We start from the raw sequence: 18,914 nt of genomic DNA, 5'->3' as shown, positions 1-18,914 counted from the left end.
TTGTGGCACTATCATTTGTGGCTAGGTCACTTTTGAAAAATAGGTTAATACCTTAGTGGGCTTTGCCTAGATGGATGGGGATGGTTTAATTGTATTTGTATGCGTTCGGGTGATTTGTTTACCTTTATTGTACTTGCACTACGATCGTGTTTTTGTACCGTTTGTTGTTGTAACGTTCTTACCTGCCCCTACTGGACATCTGTGATAAAAAAAGCTTCATAGCTCCTCGGATTCCTCTCGTCTAAAGACATTGATTCTGATTCTGACAATCCAGTAACAGTTGCTGACAATGAAAGGAATACTTCCCTTGCAGGGCAACTGCAGTCATGAATCCTTACACTAACAGAGCCGAATGCTACCTAATTAAAACCCAGTTTTGATTTCATTCTTCCTTGCGGTCCATCATCCCACGTTGTAACCGGCGAGCGCGCTGAATGCCAAGAAAATTGGGCTTTGCCTGAACATTTTATCTTCGGCTCTTCTGACACGAAGATGAGAAAAAATATGGGTTCTTTTCTAGCACTTGCTCATTACTTCAAAGGAGGCACGAAACATTCCACCGTTTTTACAAAAGTATTTACCGGTCCCTTTCAATTAGTCTCACCAAACTGCCATTATCTGTCATAGTTTGGTTATGATCGTCGATGCACAGAGGGGTGACTTTGATCACGAAGTGAAGATCACGCCAGGTAGAGCATCTCGCGCAAATTTAACCGGCGCCTCCCGATGAGCACGGTTGGCTACGTACGGCGCGAAAGAAGTTTCAACAAACATGCACGCATGCAACTCCACCGTTGAACGCGCATACAACTCCACCGTGCGCCGAGTGGAAAACCGAGTGAGACGAATGAGAAAGGGCCTGTTTGCGTGATCCCGCTACCATCGCAGGCAGGCGGCAGCAGCAGCAGCAGCACGGTGACTTGCCAAGAACGCACCTGCCAGGCAAACTCTGGATAGGCGTACGCCACAACAAACTCGAGCAGCTTGCTCCGCAAAGACACAACGTGAAAGTGAAACCAGACGACACAACACACGGAGAGGTTTTTCCAAAGCAACGTCACTCAATGGTGTTTCTCGTCAGCCGAAGGAAACCCACAGGGTAGGTTACGAGCGGCACGTTCGCAAGTCCCGTGGACGTTTTTTGCCCCCGCCGCTGCAAGGCTTTCGCCACCTGCCAACGACATCAACCAAACGTCGTCCCATCCTCCCCGTGGTTTCTGCTCCGCTCGTGGTGCCCGATAGGAAATGTTTTCACCCACCGGCAGGCATTTGCCAGGTTGACGCCATTGGCGCGGCACACGCTGACGAGCCCAGAGTAGGCTGCACCCTCGAAACCCTCCTTCAGTGGGCACTTGATTCCGGCTCATTGCTTGAGCTTCATCTCACTTTGGGCCCCATTTGACTATTTCCGTGACGACGTCACGATTTCGGTGTCGAATCCAAACAACCGCGTTGGGAGCGTGGAGGCTCTCCGCAACGTTTGCGCTTGTGAGAGGGGGAAAAAAAGTTAACGTATTTCGTGACGGAACTTTAGAATAACGCCCGACGTGTAAAAAAGCAGCAACAACAAGAGGCCACACGGCTCGCTCATGCACACAGCCCCTGCGAAGCGTGCACGCAGGCACGCATGCACGCATGCACGCATGCACGCATGCACGCATGCACGCACGCACGCACGCACGCATGCACGCACGCATGCACGCACGCATGCACGCACGCATGCACGCACGCATGCACGCAGGCACGCACGCACGCACGCACGCACGCAGGCATGCAGGCACGCATGGAAGCATGCACGCCAACACCCTCTCTCCTCTGCCCGGGAGGCTTGAACACCAAAACGTTGGCTTTGCCACCCAAGATAAATCGGTTGCAGCCAATATTAGCAGTGCCTTAACAAGGGTAGGACCGGCAGACGACTGCCTCGGGCAGCCCTCCCGTGGGGGGGGGGGGGGGCATCGGCCAATCTTGGGAACGAAGCAATTAATGGCAGCTGGTGCCTCAACATTGTGCTGGGGCGTTGCAAGGATGGCGTTTTGGCCCAAGGTACCAAAATGTTTAGTGACGACTCTGAATGTTGAGGAGGGCAGAGGGGAGAGCGCTGCACCGTTTTTCTCATTACACAAAAGAGTCAGTGGGTAAATCTCAAGCTATTTTAATCATCCACAGGTGTATCCGAGGTGAGGGCCGTAGTGGGTGGGCGGTGAGGGAGAGAGGCGACCACCTCGTGTGTGGAGCATACGAGAGGAAGCACCATTTCCTCCCCCCCCTCTCTCTTTCTCCGGCGTAATTTACGACGCCAACCCACCAACGTCCCTCCCAGGGAGCAAAACTCCCCCTCTTCTTTTTACACTCCTCGTTAAGAATTGTTCATCTCGTACGATCTTCTTGGTTCTTTCGGTAAAGTCACGTCCTCAGGTGAGTCTGTCTTCTCGACAGACCTGTTCTTCACCTGAGGACGGCTGCTTGCGTTGTGGCCGAAACGTCGTGAGAATTATTTTATTATGATTTATTTTTATTATTTTATTACTTCCCTTCTACGTGACTTTACCGAAAGAACCAAGAAGATGAATCCCTGCAGTCACGAAAGCTTTAAATCGAAAAAACTCGTACGATATTTCGTTTTTGTTTTCATTTTCTAACCCAGAATACACCCATGCGGAGCGACCTAGGGTGTGTGAGAGTGCGTAATCGAGAGTGAAACCTACTCCCTGTACCTCGAAGCGCTGGGCGCTGACTCTCTTGCCCTTCTTCAACCACGAGATCTGCGGCCGTGGGTTGCCCTGGGCCTTGCACACGAAGGAGGCCACGCCGCCGGACACACCCGTCTGGTCCGCAGGGGTCCGCGTGAACCATGGGGGGGCTGCTTGGTCATGCGAGGGAGGGGGGGCAGAGAGAAAGGGTCCTCCATCATGTCCATCCGGTGCTCGCTGAGCTGCATTGGCTTCGGGTTGCTGAACGAATACGTTGTAAGGGCGCGCTCATTACGTACACAAAGTGCTTGCCACAAGTGAGCCACAATACCTTGCTGAGCTCATCGAAAGCAGCAGAAACCATCACGCGAACTCCAGTCATTCTGGTCATCGAACGAAGACGGTCACCGCATCGCGCGAGCTTTCAGATGCGATTTTTGCTGCTATCTGGAATGCTCTTCCAATATTAAAAAAAATGTTACATCTAAATAAAAAAACGAATTTCTTTGCAATTGCTTTTTGTGTTTCGTTTGTTGTCCTTCCCCCCTGCACCTCCAATGATCACGGTATGGCTCAATCACACTTTGCACGTGACGCCTGTGTTGCTCTGATATGAATAGTATGTGTTAACCCAGAACCGCGTGACTTTGCAACAGACTCATTGGGTCTTCGGCTGGCAAAATAAAGTCTGTCAACTGATCAAGCAGTTAAATATCATTGGTTGTAGAATCTGTAAAAATATATCTTATCAAGGTTGCTGAGCACAGGCCTAAAAAAGGCCCAAACACGCCAAGTGGCAATAAAGAAATAGCACTCTTAAGAGTGGCAATAGGTGCATAGGATTCTGGAATTGAGCAAGGTTATACAAGTACTTGAGCAAAGAGACAATGGGAGAAATTCTAAACTTGAGCAGTGCACGGGAAGAAGCAGAGATCCACAAATGATAGTGTTCTTTGCATGCAACTACGAAGGCCAGAATGGCGTAGGAGTGTGTTGTGTAGCCAGCACCAAGCCTGGCTTACTTTCCTCCCCGGTGCCATTTACAAATCGCACCAGGTAGCCTGCTCATCTAATGCCAAGTTGACCTAGGAGAGATGGCCCATGACCAATTCACATATCCATCACTGACGTGGCTGAGAGCAAGGAATCGATCTCAGGTCGCCGGGTTCGGAGTGAAATCTGCTAACGACTATTTGACGCACCCGCGCACACACACAGACCACACACTTGGAGCAAACAAACAATCAAGCACACGGACAGAAACGCGCACGCGCGCGCCAGCACGGCACACACTAGTTATACAATCCGCGAGGACATCGGTCTCGCGACGGTTTCAAATGGGCACTCCACGGCGACACTGCATTGTGTGTACCGCGGCTGTCACAGCAGCCCCAATGCAGTCGCATTGTGCGGTACCTTTTGTCGGGCTCGAAGCGAGCGAGCGCGCTCGCACATGCACGCGCACACACGCGTATTGCTCACAGCCAAAATCAAGGGCATACGCACCGCACTGTAAGCGACCGCCACGCAGGCGTGCTGGTGCACCGGCTGACAGCATGATTGAAGCGTGCGCCGGCGGTGCGGCGTGTAACGGACTCTGGGCTCGTGTACAGTAACGCGCTTTTGTGCAAGAACATTCGTCTTGTTCTGGTACATTAACTACACGTGAAGCGCTCCCCCCCCACTTCCACCCGTTAACCACTGGCGATTGGCTTAGCGCAAACACCCGGCCGCAACGGCGATTTGTAAATCAGCGCGCGAGGTTCTGGCGGCGCGAAGCACCGCTTAATGCGCACGCCGGTCTGTGACGGCACGAGGCAAAACTTGCGCCCGGTTATTTATTTACTTCATTTCTGACTCGACGCGAGGCCATTTGTATGTTTAAGACGTCGGGTTTTCAAATATTTCACCCGGCGCTTACGCGACTGAAGGCACGAGCTTGAGCAACAAACGGATCAAAAGAGAGCACGAAACGCTCGGTCCATCCGTCTAGCGCAAGGGGCAAGGCCGCCTCTTAGAAAATAAGTGCACACAGCCCTGAATTAACATTTTCATCGTGGGAACAATTTACTCTGGGACTGGATGAAAAATGATCGTGGGTGCAGGAGGCACCGGGCCCTCACGAGAGCATCTCACCAGGGCTCTTCTCCTTTTAACCCTTTCCCCGTTGCAAGACGACTGGCAAGTTGTGGGGCATGGGTCCACCCGTTCACTGCCGAATCTCTGAACGTGCGAGCGGTTCAACATAAATTTTATTTAGAGAGGCATAGCGCCGCTGTTTTTAAAGACATTGTACTCACTGGAGAGAAGTGTAGCGACACGACCGCACTCTACGATAGCTAGCACCGAACTATGCCATACGCCCTCCCGCGGGAGCCTCGGTACGTCTTCAGGTGGGAAGACTTACCGATAAACATATTTTACTTGAGCTTTTCCTTCCAATTATGTGCCAGGTTGGCCACACATCTCGGCCACGCTTGAAAAAATTAAAATAATTGGAATGATATTACCCCCTTTACCCACTAAAGTCACCCTGTACCATGTTTCTATGGGCAGCCAATACGAGTCTTCTCGAGTACAAGTCAGTTGGTCCGATCTCTCCCAAAATTCGAGTCGATGGGCAACTTGGGTTGATTCATAGACGAGTGAGGTCCGTCTTTCTCAGAAAGGTATATTCACGCTCAGCCTGATTACTGATGTGGAATTCAGGCCACAAGCTCAAGACGCGACATTTTCTGGGAAAGATTCAGGCTCGTGCCTGAATATTGGCAAACAACTTTAGTAATCTAAAAACATTGAAACAGGTGTGGGGGATGCAACTCGAGTACCTATTCGAGTTCTGTGGTTCGTGGGAAAGGGAATGAGTCTCAAGGCCCTCTTTTACAGGAGGGTCCTGAATTGTGATATTTGGTAAATTCAACTTATACACTTGTGGCATGTGGTAGAAAACTGGACACCTTGAGAAACTCAAGCATACTAAGATTCAAAAATCCTTGCTATATATCCCCTCATTACTTGGCTTCCTAATACCTCAAATCTACAACACCTGGTATGACCAGCCAGTTTCCCATCTAAGATTGAATGAGGCTCAACAACCCTCTTTGGCTTCTACGATGTGATGGGATACGATGCATTCATAGTGATTTGGTCATAATGTGGCACTCATGCCAGTTATTCACCACTTTATTGGCGATTCTCCCCAGCATTTCCACTCCAGCTGGAAGTCATTCCGCTCAATTCCCGTCGCTTTATATGATTGCGAGAGCTGCCCAAAAAAGAAAAAAGCATTGCTTAGAGTTCAAATTCTCATTTCTGTACACCACTGTTTCTAGGCCTCTAGCCCCACCACTGGCAGAATTAATTTGTGAACTGCTGGACTTGCAGGTTAACGAGGCTTACCCAAACTGCTTCATTATCTCTCTCCACTTTTGACTCATTAGCACCGGCACTGTACGGGGTGATACAAGAACGTTGCCCATTTGTGTCCACGGCGTGATTCGCACGGAGAGGCCAGAGAAGCAATTAAAATGGAAATGACACACGTGCACACAAAGACAAAGATCCCCCCATATAGCCTTAACAGACTGGAGGAGCAAGTGCTGTTAACGAGCACCTATAAAAGCCGGCACAGCACACGAGGAGATGGGTGGCCAGCACCATGCACGGACACCTTTATCTCCCAAGTGGCATTGTCTACGCACCACACTAGGTACTCATTCGAGGCTGAGTCGACCTAGGGGAGGCCCAGGACCGGTTCAGATAATCATCACTGGTATTGGCCGCGAGCGGAAATCGAACTCGGGTTCGCCGGGTTCGTAGCGAAGCGCACCTAGATGCTACACCACTGCTCCCCACACAAACAGAGACACACACACACGGAGCCAGGCACATGGAGAGTGGTCCGCTGGTGTGTCGTTACCTCGGCACTGCCGGAAAGTTTTTTATGAAATGTATGAGCTGCGGTATGTCATGCAAAAGGGCCGACATACGTTCACAGTGCCCGGCGAGCCCAGCTAAGGGCAGTGTCACAGATTAGGAAGAATTGACCTTTAAGCTAGATTCATGAAAAAAAAAACCCACAACGCTCGCAGATTATGCAGTACGGATGTAGATAAGGTAGGAAAGCCAGACCAATAAATAAGAAATAAAATGCAAAGCCACATTAGCAATTACTGCCATCATCTCTTTATTGTGCCTTGCCTCCGCGGCGTAACAGCTCTCCAGAAACCATTTCATTTTGAAGGACCTCGTGAAAATAAAGGTACGGCACTAGCCGATGCCTCGCAGCGAGAAAAAAAAATAAGAGCCGCCCATTCAGCTGCGGCTCCGACTGCAATCCGCCCGCCCTCCGCGTCCCTGATTTCCAGCGTCATTTGAGAAAAGCTCGATCGAGATCAAAGTAGCGGTGGGGGGGTGGGGGTGAGGAAGAGAGAGTAAAAGTAAAAAGAGCGAGATGGATGTGTGGGAGGGGGGAGGGGTGGTTACTAAAACAGAGGCAAACAAATTATGCAACGGAGATTTTTGCACTCGCAGAAGAATGCAATCAGTGCTCGAGATACATAGCAATTTATACGCGCACGCATCTGATGCTGAAACGTGCAATCACTCCGTATTTGCATGATATGCAAATCACTGCTTCAGAACGACAAACTGCGTGCAAGACGCTGATTGCTGATTGAGGATCCGCCTCACCCTTTGTCAAAGGAGTCCACACAACCTCCCGCGTTAGGGATCATTGTTCTTCTGTCGCGGGTCGTGACACCAGCGCTTCAACTATTTACCAAATCTTGATTTGATACTAAACTCAACTTTTTTTTTGTTACCAGGTAAGGCCAATTGAGACACATAGCTCTTCTTCAGAAGCGACCTGGCCACAAATGATAGCTCTACAAAGTGGCCATTGTCTGGAAATTTATAGCAGTCAAATACTCGAAGCGCACGTTGATTCTAAATGTGGAGGGAAAAACCGGAGGACCTGGGGTTAAATCCACGCGACCACGGGGAGAGAGATGAGCAAATCCCAACATACACAAGCGTTAGGGGTCGGGATCGAACCGCCGACGCCTCTGATTGAAGAGCCTTAATTGGCGAAAGCGGTCAGGCCGCAGCAACACAGGAGCGGCCTGGATCTGCTGTGATGGCATCCCGCGGATGCTGGAGCCTCCGGCTCAGCCTGCGGGGGTCACGCGGAATGTGAGCCAGGCCGCTTTGTTACCCAATGCACCCGGGGAAGACTCGCAGACTTCCCAGGACGGCTACGTAAAAAAAGAAGAAGAGAGGACGATCTTGGGGATGGGTGACAACCTTACGCGACTCGGGTCCTGGAAGTTGACCTTTCGACACCTGTTCGATATAGTTCATGGGCAACCCGCTGTAGAAGTGGAGGGATCGATTGCACATGTATTTGCCGTGCGCAAGTAAAGACAACAAGGGCGGCTCGCACAAAACGTGACACCATTCGTGCGCGAATTGGCCACGTTGGCTTCATGCAGTAATGAACGTGCAATTGTCTGTCTCGCCACGTGAAAATAAAATGCAGTAACATTTTACTCCAGTAGCCTGGGGGCTTTCGAGACCAGATTTAGTTTTTTTTTACCCAGCAGCATATGTTTAAAGCAAACAAACTCCGGACCAATTTAATCGGAGTCAGGCCTGTTAAATAAATACTGGGTTCCCTCTTGCAGGCGAGACCACTACGCGGACAATATGGGGACCCGTTCAGCGCACGTTATAAAAATTGCACAAACGCTCATTATGTTCTGTCGCGGTAGACTGCGGATAATACATTACTAAAGAGACAAGGGTTCTGTCTCACCGCATACATAGAAGTAATATTTTAGTCCATCAGGTCGATGAGCTGATGGACTCACGTGGACGAGTAAAGTGTGTGTCGGCTGATGCGGTTTGGCCACAAGCGCTTTGGTTGCGTGTCAAATTCTGGAGCTGGCTGGCTCCTGCTGTATGACAGATGGGGTAACCTTGATTCCAGTGTCTCCGAAACCCTCCACCCCCCGCTGTCTGGCCCTACCTGCTCCGTTGCACCCCATTGGCAGTCTGATTTAGAGGCTGCTGTATTGATGCGAGGATGGGCCGATCAATCAGGAGCAATCATGTGTTAGGGTGAGGATCTCCCACCGTGTACAAGGGAGGGGGCACCACTGTGAAAAAGTATGGGAGACCAGCCAGCTCTGGTCTTACTATTTACAGCCATCAATTCTCTCGGTTCGGCTCCGCGTTCGTTCGCGTGATTAATAATTAATTGGGCGCCGCGGTGGCTAGGAGATGTTAACTAGTGCGCCTGGTATACAGGAGGTCGTGGGTTCGATCTCGACCCTGACGCCTGTCTATTTGGAGTTTGCGTGTCTCTCTTCCAATGGTTACGTGGATTTGTCCCCGGGTTCTCTGGTTTCCCCCCCCCCCCCCGCACAAATTTTGAATCAACATGCGCTTAGAGTAGTTTGCTGCTATACATTTCCACTTGATAAGCCACTTCGTTGAAATATCATTTGCCGCCAGGTTGCTTCTGAAAAAGAGCACTGTACCTCAGTGGGCCTTACCTGGTTAAGATAAAAGAAAAGGTTGTCGTTTTCTTTATCGTTTCATATTTTAAGGAGATTAGTTTTAGTTTTTTTTTTTATCTCCCCGCAGCTCATTCATCAATGCATTCACATCGGTGGCGTTCGACACCGCAGGCCGCCACGGCCGGACCAGGTCAACCCAGCGTGTGGCACGTGTGTGTGTGCAGCCGAGCGCGGCAGTAAACCGCAACGAGCCCAGCGAAAGCGTGAGCACACACGCCACGTCGCACCGTACGTACGCGCACTGATCAAGCGCACGTGACACCACGCCGACGTCCGGTCGCAGTGTGTTGCGTCACAATTGGTTGGTTGGGTGATTGTTTTTTTTATTTGAAGCTTTCGTGACTGCAAGGATTCATACTCTTAGGTTTTTTCCGGTAAAAGTCACGTAGGTAAAACATTTTTTTTTATAAAAGTAAAATACAAAATCACGACGTTTCCGTCTTCAGGTGGAACCGTCACAGCACGATTGCTTACTTGATACAGCAAATTTTTTATTTTTTTCCTTTTTCACTCCCCTCCCGCAACAAATATGCAGCAGCAAATAAAATTTCACTTCTGTGGCACGAACGCAGATTTTATTTTTTCAAATTCGCGCAAACGCATTTTGATTTATGTTTTTTTTAGCATCGAACCACCGGGAACCTCTGAACGCAGCACGAAGGCGCAAGGCCCGGACAACAAAAGCCGTCTTAGCTTGCTTTGTTTTTACGCCAACGCGCCTCTCCCTGCTGCTACGACGGCGCGTTTCAGAACTAAGGAGGTCGGGGAGAGGGCAGCCCTCGACAACCCCCAATGATGCCGAGACATTCATTGCCGGAAGGCGTAGAGCACCGGAAGGCGTAGAGCACCGTACGGCTCTTTGGCATGTGCAATTTACATTCGGAGTCTTGGCAATAGAAAACATGCGCAAGCTTGAGTTATTGTAGTGACCCCGTCGATGAGACCGTGGGGTCGGGCGGACGGGGAGGTAATTGTCGTCTTCTGCCTCGCATCGTCGTGGCGACGCCTCTGGGATTACGATCGGGGTCATTCGCTTGGATCCGGCCCGAACGCGCCGCGCATGACGCGACTCCGCCACCTTCGACTCTTCCCCTTCCTCCAACGCCAACCAGATGCCAGGAGTGACGTGCAGCGCAGGAGGCAAGGGGGGCCGGGAGGGGGGCTTGTTTGGCCTTTTTTTGGAAAGTCCGGGGGGGTGGGTGGACGAGCGGGAATTATGGTGACTCACGAGACGAACAACAGCGACGGTAACAGACCGTGTGCCGACGCCGAGCTCAGATCGGCTATGGCAAGCGGTGCGCCCGCGCGGTGCAATTGATGCGACCGTGTAATGAGTCGCGTGTTACTCTCAGTGGGAATTCTCTGGACGTGTTGTATTTGCGCTAATGCCATGTTCTAAATAAACGGGTTAAACGCGTCTCGCCCGATTGGGGGGAGCTTTTGCCACTTTGTGATAGATAGATAAATGAACGAACGCATTAATGAGGCCTAAAGGTTAAATGGTTTCCAACGGATCGCCGGAATGCAGCAGTGGGGAAAGGGAGGGGTAGGGGGGAGGGGGGGAGGGGGGAAGCAGAGGGGGGGCAGGGGGGGACAGGGGGGGCAGGGGGGGCAGGGGGGGACAGAGGGGGACAGGGGGGGCAGGGGGGGACGGGGGGGTGCAGGGGGGGACAAGGGGGACAGGAGGGGGGAAGCAGGGGGGGACGGGGGGGCAGGGGGGGACGGGGGGGGCAGGGGGGACGGGGGGGACAGGGGGGGGGAGCAGGGGGGACGGGGGGGGCAGGGGGGACCGGGAGGGCAGGGGGGACTAGGGGGATAGGGGGGGGCAGGGGGGGCAGGGGAGGACAGGGGGGGTAGGGGGGGACAGGGGGGGGGCAGGGGGTGGCTGTTGTTCCAAAGCACCCTTAGCAAATGGAGAAATGTCTGGGAGAGCATCTGTAAAAAATGACCTTCAGCAGGGGAGGCTGTGGGTCTGCAAGCAGGCGATATCAAGAATCAATGCAAATTCTCAATAATCACGAAAGCGTCCAATAACAGCAGGCAGCAGGGTCCATAAAGCAGCACACAATATTTAATTACAAGCGTCAAGAGTAAAGCGCTGTAATTTCCAGCACAAGCCAGCATATATCTTCATTATCCCCGATGATGTTTGTGTTCCATTAGGTGCCTATGTCAATATACTCCCTTATGATACTCATATTCTATTAAATTCCTGGGTCAATACTCTCCGAAAGAAGCCATAAATCACGAGGATGCTGAACAAAGTAATGGAGTTTGCCATGTGTTATCAGCCACGGCGGGAAGCCTTGCGACTGATGGCTGTGGAGGCTCCTGCAGCGATGTGCAGAGTACACTGCAACCGAGGCGATTGCGCGTGTGCGCGTGTGTGTGAACGGCGGAACGCGGGCAGACCCAGCCGGGGCCGCGCACGTATCAAGACGTAATGTCAGTAATGAGATAACCCTGCCGCGGCGGGTTCGGCAGTGGCTTCTACGGATGGAGACAAATGAATCTCGGAGCCCAGGGAGGCCGAGGTGGAGATGGCAGAAAGGAGGGAGAGGCGGAGGGGGGGGGGGGGGGGAGAAAGCGAGGCAGAGAGAGAAAGAGAGCCGAAGCAAAGAAGAAAACGTAGATGGGGAAATGCTGAAGGTGAATAGTGAACCACGAAGAAAAAAAATTAACCCGTAAAAACAAAGTTTTTCACTATAAATCCATTATATGCGTGGCGGCTAGAGTCCTCTCGTCCTCTGGCTTGAGATGGCTGCCACCTATGGGTCAGATGAATGGCTGCCACCATTAAGCAATTGGTAATTAAATATAATTTATTTTTCCCTAAAAAGTGTAAAATTTTGGAGAAAAAAAATTCACGAAAATACATTGTCACGCACAACGAATCTGTGTGCAAAATGTCAGCTCGATTGGATCACGGGAAGTGGGTTAAAAAACGACCGAAAGATTTGCACGGTCGTAAGCGCGCAAGCAAGCAAGCAAGTGAACTTAATATAAAGGATTAATAAAAAACTGCTCGTGATTGAAAGTGTTGGAAGTGACGTGAGGGTCTTCAGCGTGCCACACACACACACGGGGCAGCTCGGCTAATGACTCCCATTGCCCCGGAGGAAAATTCCACGTCGGATTTTGCAGCCACAAGCGACGAAGCACTTATGCGGCTCGTTAAGATAATTGAGATGCGCAGGAGGCAAATTCAAACTCAGCAGTGCCACGCATCCCCTGCACGAGGGAGGGGTCTGATGGAGCCAACGAGCCTCCTTGTAACGGAGGACACAGTTGCATATATATCTGCCCAGGATTCTTTAATTAATCGCCAGTCACCCAGTGCAGTATACGTGCGTGTCATTTGCTCCGGATGCTCGCAAGCCTGACATTTTCACATGCGGCAATGTACTCTGAATATCACGTGCGTACGCTCGCTCACTTCCAAAGCACGGTGAAGCACATCTGCACGTTTCCACGTTTAAAGCAGTCGGCAACTTCACGCTCGTGCCTGAACCTATTTGCGCATGGCGCATGGCGTAGCCGTCGTTTTGCATCGCCGTTCACGTATCCGGCCTTTCCGCATATCCACCTATACCGCAGCTCCCCCCCCCCCCCCCCCCCCCCCCCGAGTCGAGCCGGCCAGAAGCGTCGCACGCTTAGCACCCAAGACCGAACTTATCCAGCGGGTTGCGCTGGCTTGGTGAGCCGGCAGGGCCAGGCCCGGCGGTTCGTGGCCTAGCACGAGCACGTGGTTGAGCCGGGTACGCAGCATACCGGTCGGGGCATTTCTCCGCCGTATGGCGCGCGTGGAGGATACGTCACAGAGCTGCCGCTGCCTCTGCTGCTGCTGCTGCCAGGGCCCAGGCAAATCATTCATCGCAGCAGAGTCTTACGTAAATTTCATATGCTCATTGATGCTTTAATTAGGTCGTACACGGATACGTTTGATCCGTGGCGCAAGGAATAAATCAAGCTGCTGAAGACATTCTTTCGTTTCAAGATGCACCGAAGCAATTGGCTGGACAAATGATCAGCCATTGATTCGTAAGCGCTCGTTTGCAAGTACGGCTATTGCTCATTGTTAAGATTTTTGGGGGAAATAATGCGATGTTGTTGAGGTACCGCAGTTTGACCGTGGTACCGGCAACTAAAACTCATGCAGCACGTGGAACGAAACGTCGGACATCGCACCGAACAACACGCGGTACAACCCGAGAACACATCGAAGTCGTAAATCCTGCAAAGTCTCCGTAGTTTCGAAAAGTCCCTCCCCTCTGTGTCAACTGTAAGCAATATAAATGTTCCACTGAAAGGTTACAGCCAGAGTAATTTGCTAATTTCACTCTCTACTTATGCGTGTATCCCTCTCCTTCGTGAATTTATGAGGGCGGAATAATGCTATGGCATCTTAATGATCTCTTCCACAGAAAGCAGAAGGAAGCGACAAAAATAAACATTTTCATCTTGGGAGGAAAAACCCCGCAGTTTGGCCTCGTTATTTTGATCTCGACTTTTGGGCAGATATTAGTCATAAACACCCCCCCCCCCTTTGAATTGTTTTCACAGAGTGGGGCTTTCAAACGCATATACGCCACGAATGATTTCGATAGCGAAGGACAGTCGCTCAAGCGTCGCCTCGTGAACACTGGATAATTAAGTCGGTGAATAAAATGCCAGTTAATACAGTGCGGCGTACAAATTGTATATATTCTTTCATCTTCTTGTTTCTTTCGGTAAAGTCACGTAGAAGGGAAGTAATAAAATAATAAAATTAAAACATAATAAAATTATTCTCACGACGTTTCGGCCACAACGCAAGCAGACGAAACGTCGTGAGAATAATTTTATTATGTTTTATTTTTATTATTTTATTACTTCCCTTCTACGTGACTTTACCGAAATAACCAAGAAGATGAATCCCTGCAGTCACGAAAGATTTAAATCGAAATATATTCTTTCACTTTTATTTTTTATATTTTTTGCCCAGTTGCTGCAACGGCTTGTGCAAAGGATGGGCTGCTGGGGATTGGTTGTGCTGCTGCTGCTGCTGCTTCGGCTCACTGACAAGACACACCGCTGTATAACCGCAAAACACGGAGGTAGAAGATAACGGACGAAGTAAAAATATTAGCAGCAACAAAAAATATTTTAAAAATCAAGGATCGCCGTCGAATATTAATCGACGGAATGAGCGCATTTCACAGGAGATGCATGAACTGATGGGAGACATCATTAGAATTGCTTTGGTGATATCAATGTTTTTTTTTTTGTCTGTTGATCTACCCCCGGTTTTTTTTGAGACGTGCAAACAGACCCGCGCACCAGAGGCGGCGCGGGCACTTTGCAAGTAGGCTGCAATAAGCAGCAGTGCCAGTGATGCGTGCAGGCTCTGACAGTAATACTAACTTAATGAGATGTACAGCCACCCTCGCATGCATCGCCCCGGCTGTTTACAGGGCACGCTGGCTCTTTGTACTGCCTAAGACACACGGTGGCAGGAACACGATATTAACGCCAGCCTCTTTCCACCGTCCGATGCCGAGCACAGGATCTTACATCGCGAAGCACCGGTTTTTCTCCCCTTTGTGAGCCTCGTATTATAATCGCACCGCTCGGGCTCAAATTTATGGCCGCTGGACAAAAGTTTAACATAATAAGATTTTTAATACAGTCAGCCGTTAGAGTGGCTCTTTTATACAAATGATATCCACTCCGTCACCATGACACCGGGGTGTTTCATAATTAACTATAAGTCTGGGATGCATTCATCACACCATCGCATGTGCGGTTACGATGCCACAAAGCCTTTCATCGTCACGGTGATGTTCACACCCAGCGCAAATGTGCCGGCATGTCTGATGTCGAGCAATTTTGCACATTTAACCGTATTCAAAGCTCATTGCACATGCAGAGCCATTGCCATTATTATAATCATTATCTTCATCGTTACATTATGAGGTTCGGACATTGTTACAACGACAAAAATGGAAGGGCATAAGGACTTCAGGTTGTCATAAAGCACTTCCATTATGGTGAAATGATGAAATGTGCACATGCTAAATTAGGCAGTGGCCAAGGGTCAGAGCACACATTTCATTTCCAGAGGGTCGAATGTGTCTTATGTAAGGTGCCAAATGACCTCCGCCAATTATACATTTGGAGCACCCCAAGTAATTCAATGAGTTGCCATAATTCATGGCCACGGGATGATTCAGGAATAGACTATTTTCCTTCTTATTTGCACCATCATGTTCGTAGCATGAGCATTAGCACACAAAAAAAACTGCTTAATAAAATTTTTTTATAACACGTGAATTTACAGGCCTCAGTCAATCCAATGGTGTATGAAGACCTCCCTTTGCTGTTGTCTGTTATATTGCTATACTTCATCATTCCGCTCAGTGTAGGTTGGTGAAGGCAGGCTCCAGGGCTCGTTCAACATATACCAAGTCGCCACTGGCTTTCACTGTAACCAGGATTCAAACTCAGTTTGCCGGGTTCATAGCGAAGTGCAGAACGCCACCCAGTGTCGGATTATCCGAGCAGCAAAATTAGCAACATACGCTACGGGCCCCGCACTTTCAAGGGCCCCGCGCTCAATGCTTTCAAGCTATCAATTCCGGTTCAGTGATTCTGCACTTGCTCTATTACTACAGTACTATAGCGCCTTCAACTTTTACGAACGACTGGGTGTTAAAGGTTAGCGATTTGTCGCATTATCTGGTTGCATAGCAAATAAAAAAAATACAAATACTTTACTATGCAAGTAAAAAATGCGTATTTTAATATTTACGTGTTTTTTATATTTAGGGCCCCTTCATAATGTATGCTACAGGCCCCCGCACGAGCTTAATCCGGCCATGACGCCACTGCCCATACAAGTGTGCGCGTGGCGAATGTAAGAGCGGTGGCATTGCCTCGCTCCGGCGCGTTCGCCGCGTGCTGCAGAGGTCCCCGGTTCAAATCCAGCGGTTGCCCTGATTTATACCTGTGGGTGTATTGACCACACAAAAGTACCCGCCATCAGCCCACACACAAGACGCCCGAGATCCTTCGACGTTATTTGCGAGCGTCGCCCACTCTCCGTGTGTGCCCGCGTCATGCTCCAATTTTTTGCCAAATGCAAGAAAGTTTTTTGCCGGCATGTTATTGCTGAGGAATGTAACATCCGGTAGATTGTTGTCCAGTTATTTGAAAGCTTGACGGGTATGCTGCCTGGGAAGAGTCGTGAGGCTCGGCGAAGCTTTCGCTTGGCGAAAAAAGCGTAAAAGACACACTCGTGAATTGCGCTTGCTTGTGCAACATTGCCAACACTGCACACAGAGAGACACAGAACCAGATAACCACACAAAAAATCTATTGAAGTATATTATTGGCATCGTAACCATTTCTCGTGCAAATATTTCGTGATGCACGTGTAGTATTATAATTCGTTATAATAAATTAAAAAATCAATGTGATGTCATATGCCAAAGTTATCAAGCAGCACAGGTGCTTGTGAGCAAAGCAAATACAGGTTCTAGTAAGCCAGGAGGATACGGATATGAGAATCCAAGTACGAGGATCTCAGTGCTCATCTTCATCCCACAGTTATTCCACCACTCGTAATATCACTGTCATCTGCGTTGTCATCTCGCCTATTATTGTCCACTTGCGACTCTGGTTATCGTTATCATCGCTGCTCTCACCCTTGCGGTATCGGAGTCACCGCCGCTATCATCGTTGTGTAAGTATCGCGACGTCTGTGGTGAGCATCGCCGATCTGTCACGCGGCTCGCTACGGGAGACGGCACACGTACGGAGGAGCGCGGCGAAATAAATCGTTGGGGGCGCGAGAGGGGAATGTTGGCAAACCTCGCACCCATTGTACGCAACAAAAGAGAGAGACGCTTTCATTATTTGAACCTGCAGATCACACTTTTTACATTTATCAGGATTCGTTTTTTATGGGGAAAGGGTAGGGGGGTTTGGGGGGAGCTGGCGAAGAAATGGCATACAAGGAATGAGCGAGGGGGAGGGGGTGGGAAATGAACAAGCAGTGTCACTAAAACACGCGGCGTTTGTGCTACGACCGGAACGGTACGATGGTGATAAGAATGGGCTGCTGTGCGCGTGTGCGCATGCCCATGTCAGCCCTATGGGTGTCAGTGTGGGGAGCGGTGGTGTAGCGGTTAGCGCGCTGCGCTACAAATCTGGCCACCCGAGTTCGATTCCCGCTCACGGCCAACAACCATTGACGATTATCTGAACCGGTCCAGGGCCTCCCCTAGGTCGACTCAGCCTCAAATGAGTACCTGGTGCGGTGTGTAAACATCGCCACTGGGGAGACAAAGGCGCCTTGGCGTGATGCTGGTCACCCACCCCCTCGTGTACCGTGCCGGCCTTCATAGGTGCTCACTAACAGCACTTGCCCCAACAGCCTGTTTAGGCTATACGGGGGATCTTTGTCTTTTGTTTGTGTGTGAGTGGGAAGCGGTGGTGCAAGGGTCAGCGTGCCGCACTTCGAACCCAGCGACACGAGTTCGATTCTCGCTCACGGCCAACATCAGTGATGAATATCCAAACCTGGGCCTGGGTCTCCCCTGGGTCAACTCAGCCAAAATTGAGTACCAGATGCGGTCTGTAAACATTATCATTGGAGAGGCAAAGGCGACCAGTCGTGGTGCTGGCCACCCACCCCTTGTGTGTGGTGTCGGCCCTCACAGGTGCTCGCTAGCAGCACTGGCCCCAACAGTCTGTTAAAGGCTAGAAGTGTCTTATGTCTGAGCGTGTCAGCGCACTTAATTAAAAAAATATATCTACAACATTACTTTTTTTTACTTGCTTTTAATTAGGATTTTCTTAACGTGTTATTAGCATTTTGTCTTTGCTAGAAATTTGTCACAACGTGATTTTATGTTGCCAACAATTTCACTTGTATTGTTCATGCCTGTAAAGCACTACGTATGGCATTTTTTTTGCACGAATAGTGGTATAAAAATAAAGTTTGATTGACTGATTGTGTGTTGTGTCTGAGTGCCTGTGTGTGAACAGATCAATGAGTGGTGTGACCGTTCACATGCTGGAGCTAGATGGGGTTGTACATACCTACCTGCCCACATCAGTGCAATTCGTTACCACTAACGGTGGAGGAGAGTGCCTCTCCGAGGTAAATTCAGCCTAACATTTCTCCCCAGTACATATAATGAACACGGGTACTGGGGAGACAACCCCCACTGACCTCATCGTACACCTGACTTAGAATTCCACAGACCCAGTGGTCTAACAGAACGCCTTTTTGCTCTCTCTGCTCGTGTGAGGGTGTGTAACTGTGTGTAGCTGTGTGTATCAGTGTGTAGCTGTGTTTAGCTGTAGCTGTGTGTGGCTGTGTGTGACTGTGGCTGTGTGCAGAGTTTGTCAATTAAGCAGCCCAGTCATTCTATTCCTGCCAGCCACGAGAGGGCTTCAGGAGATGGTTCGTGTAGTTTTGCTGTTACTCCGCTGACTGCAGTGGTTTACTATGAGGTTCACAAGTTTGGGATGCATGGCCACGATGGCGCTTGTATTTAGTTTTACATTTAAGAAGGTGACGTGCGCCGGCGTGGTGATGTTCTGATGCGGCTCATGGTTACACCGGTGAACTTTGTGCAAATGTTTTTCCAAG

General features: G+C 50.0%; 1 protein-coding gene across 2 annotated transcripts in view; it reads right to left on the bottom strand.

Moving 5' to 3' along the window:
* The window catches only part of LOC133351908 (receptor-type tyrosine-protein phosphatase delta-like), a 440,533-nt gene that overhangs the window by 190,956 nt on the left and 230,663 nt on the right, over positions 1-18,914 (bottom strand). Inside the window, exon 5 of one of the 2 annotated variants that reach the window (XM_061567497.1) lies at positions 2,718-2,863. In XM_061567497.1, coding sequence (XP_061423481.1) covers positions 2,718-2,863 — 146 coding nt within the window. Of the gene's footprint in view, positions 1-2,708; positions 2,867-18,914 lie in introns of both variants that reach the window. The other variant, XM_061567498.1, reaches the window with a different exon arrangement.

The sequence above is a fragment of the Lethenteron reissneri genome, chromosome 39 (genome assembly GCF_015708825.2).
Source record: "Lethenteron reissneri isolate LAM-NWPU_2019-01 chromosome 39, ASM1570882v1, whole genome shotgun sequence".
Taxonomy (NCBI): domain Eukaryota; kingdom Metazoa; phylum Chordata; class Hyperoartia; order Petromyzontiformes; family Petromyzontidae; genus Lethenteron; species Lethenteron reissneri.
Note: the sequence above shows the minus strand (reverse complement) of the source record. Positions and strands in the feature narration are given on the sequence as shown.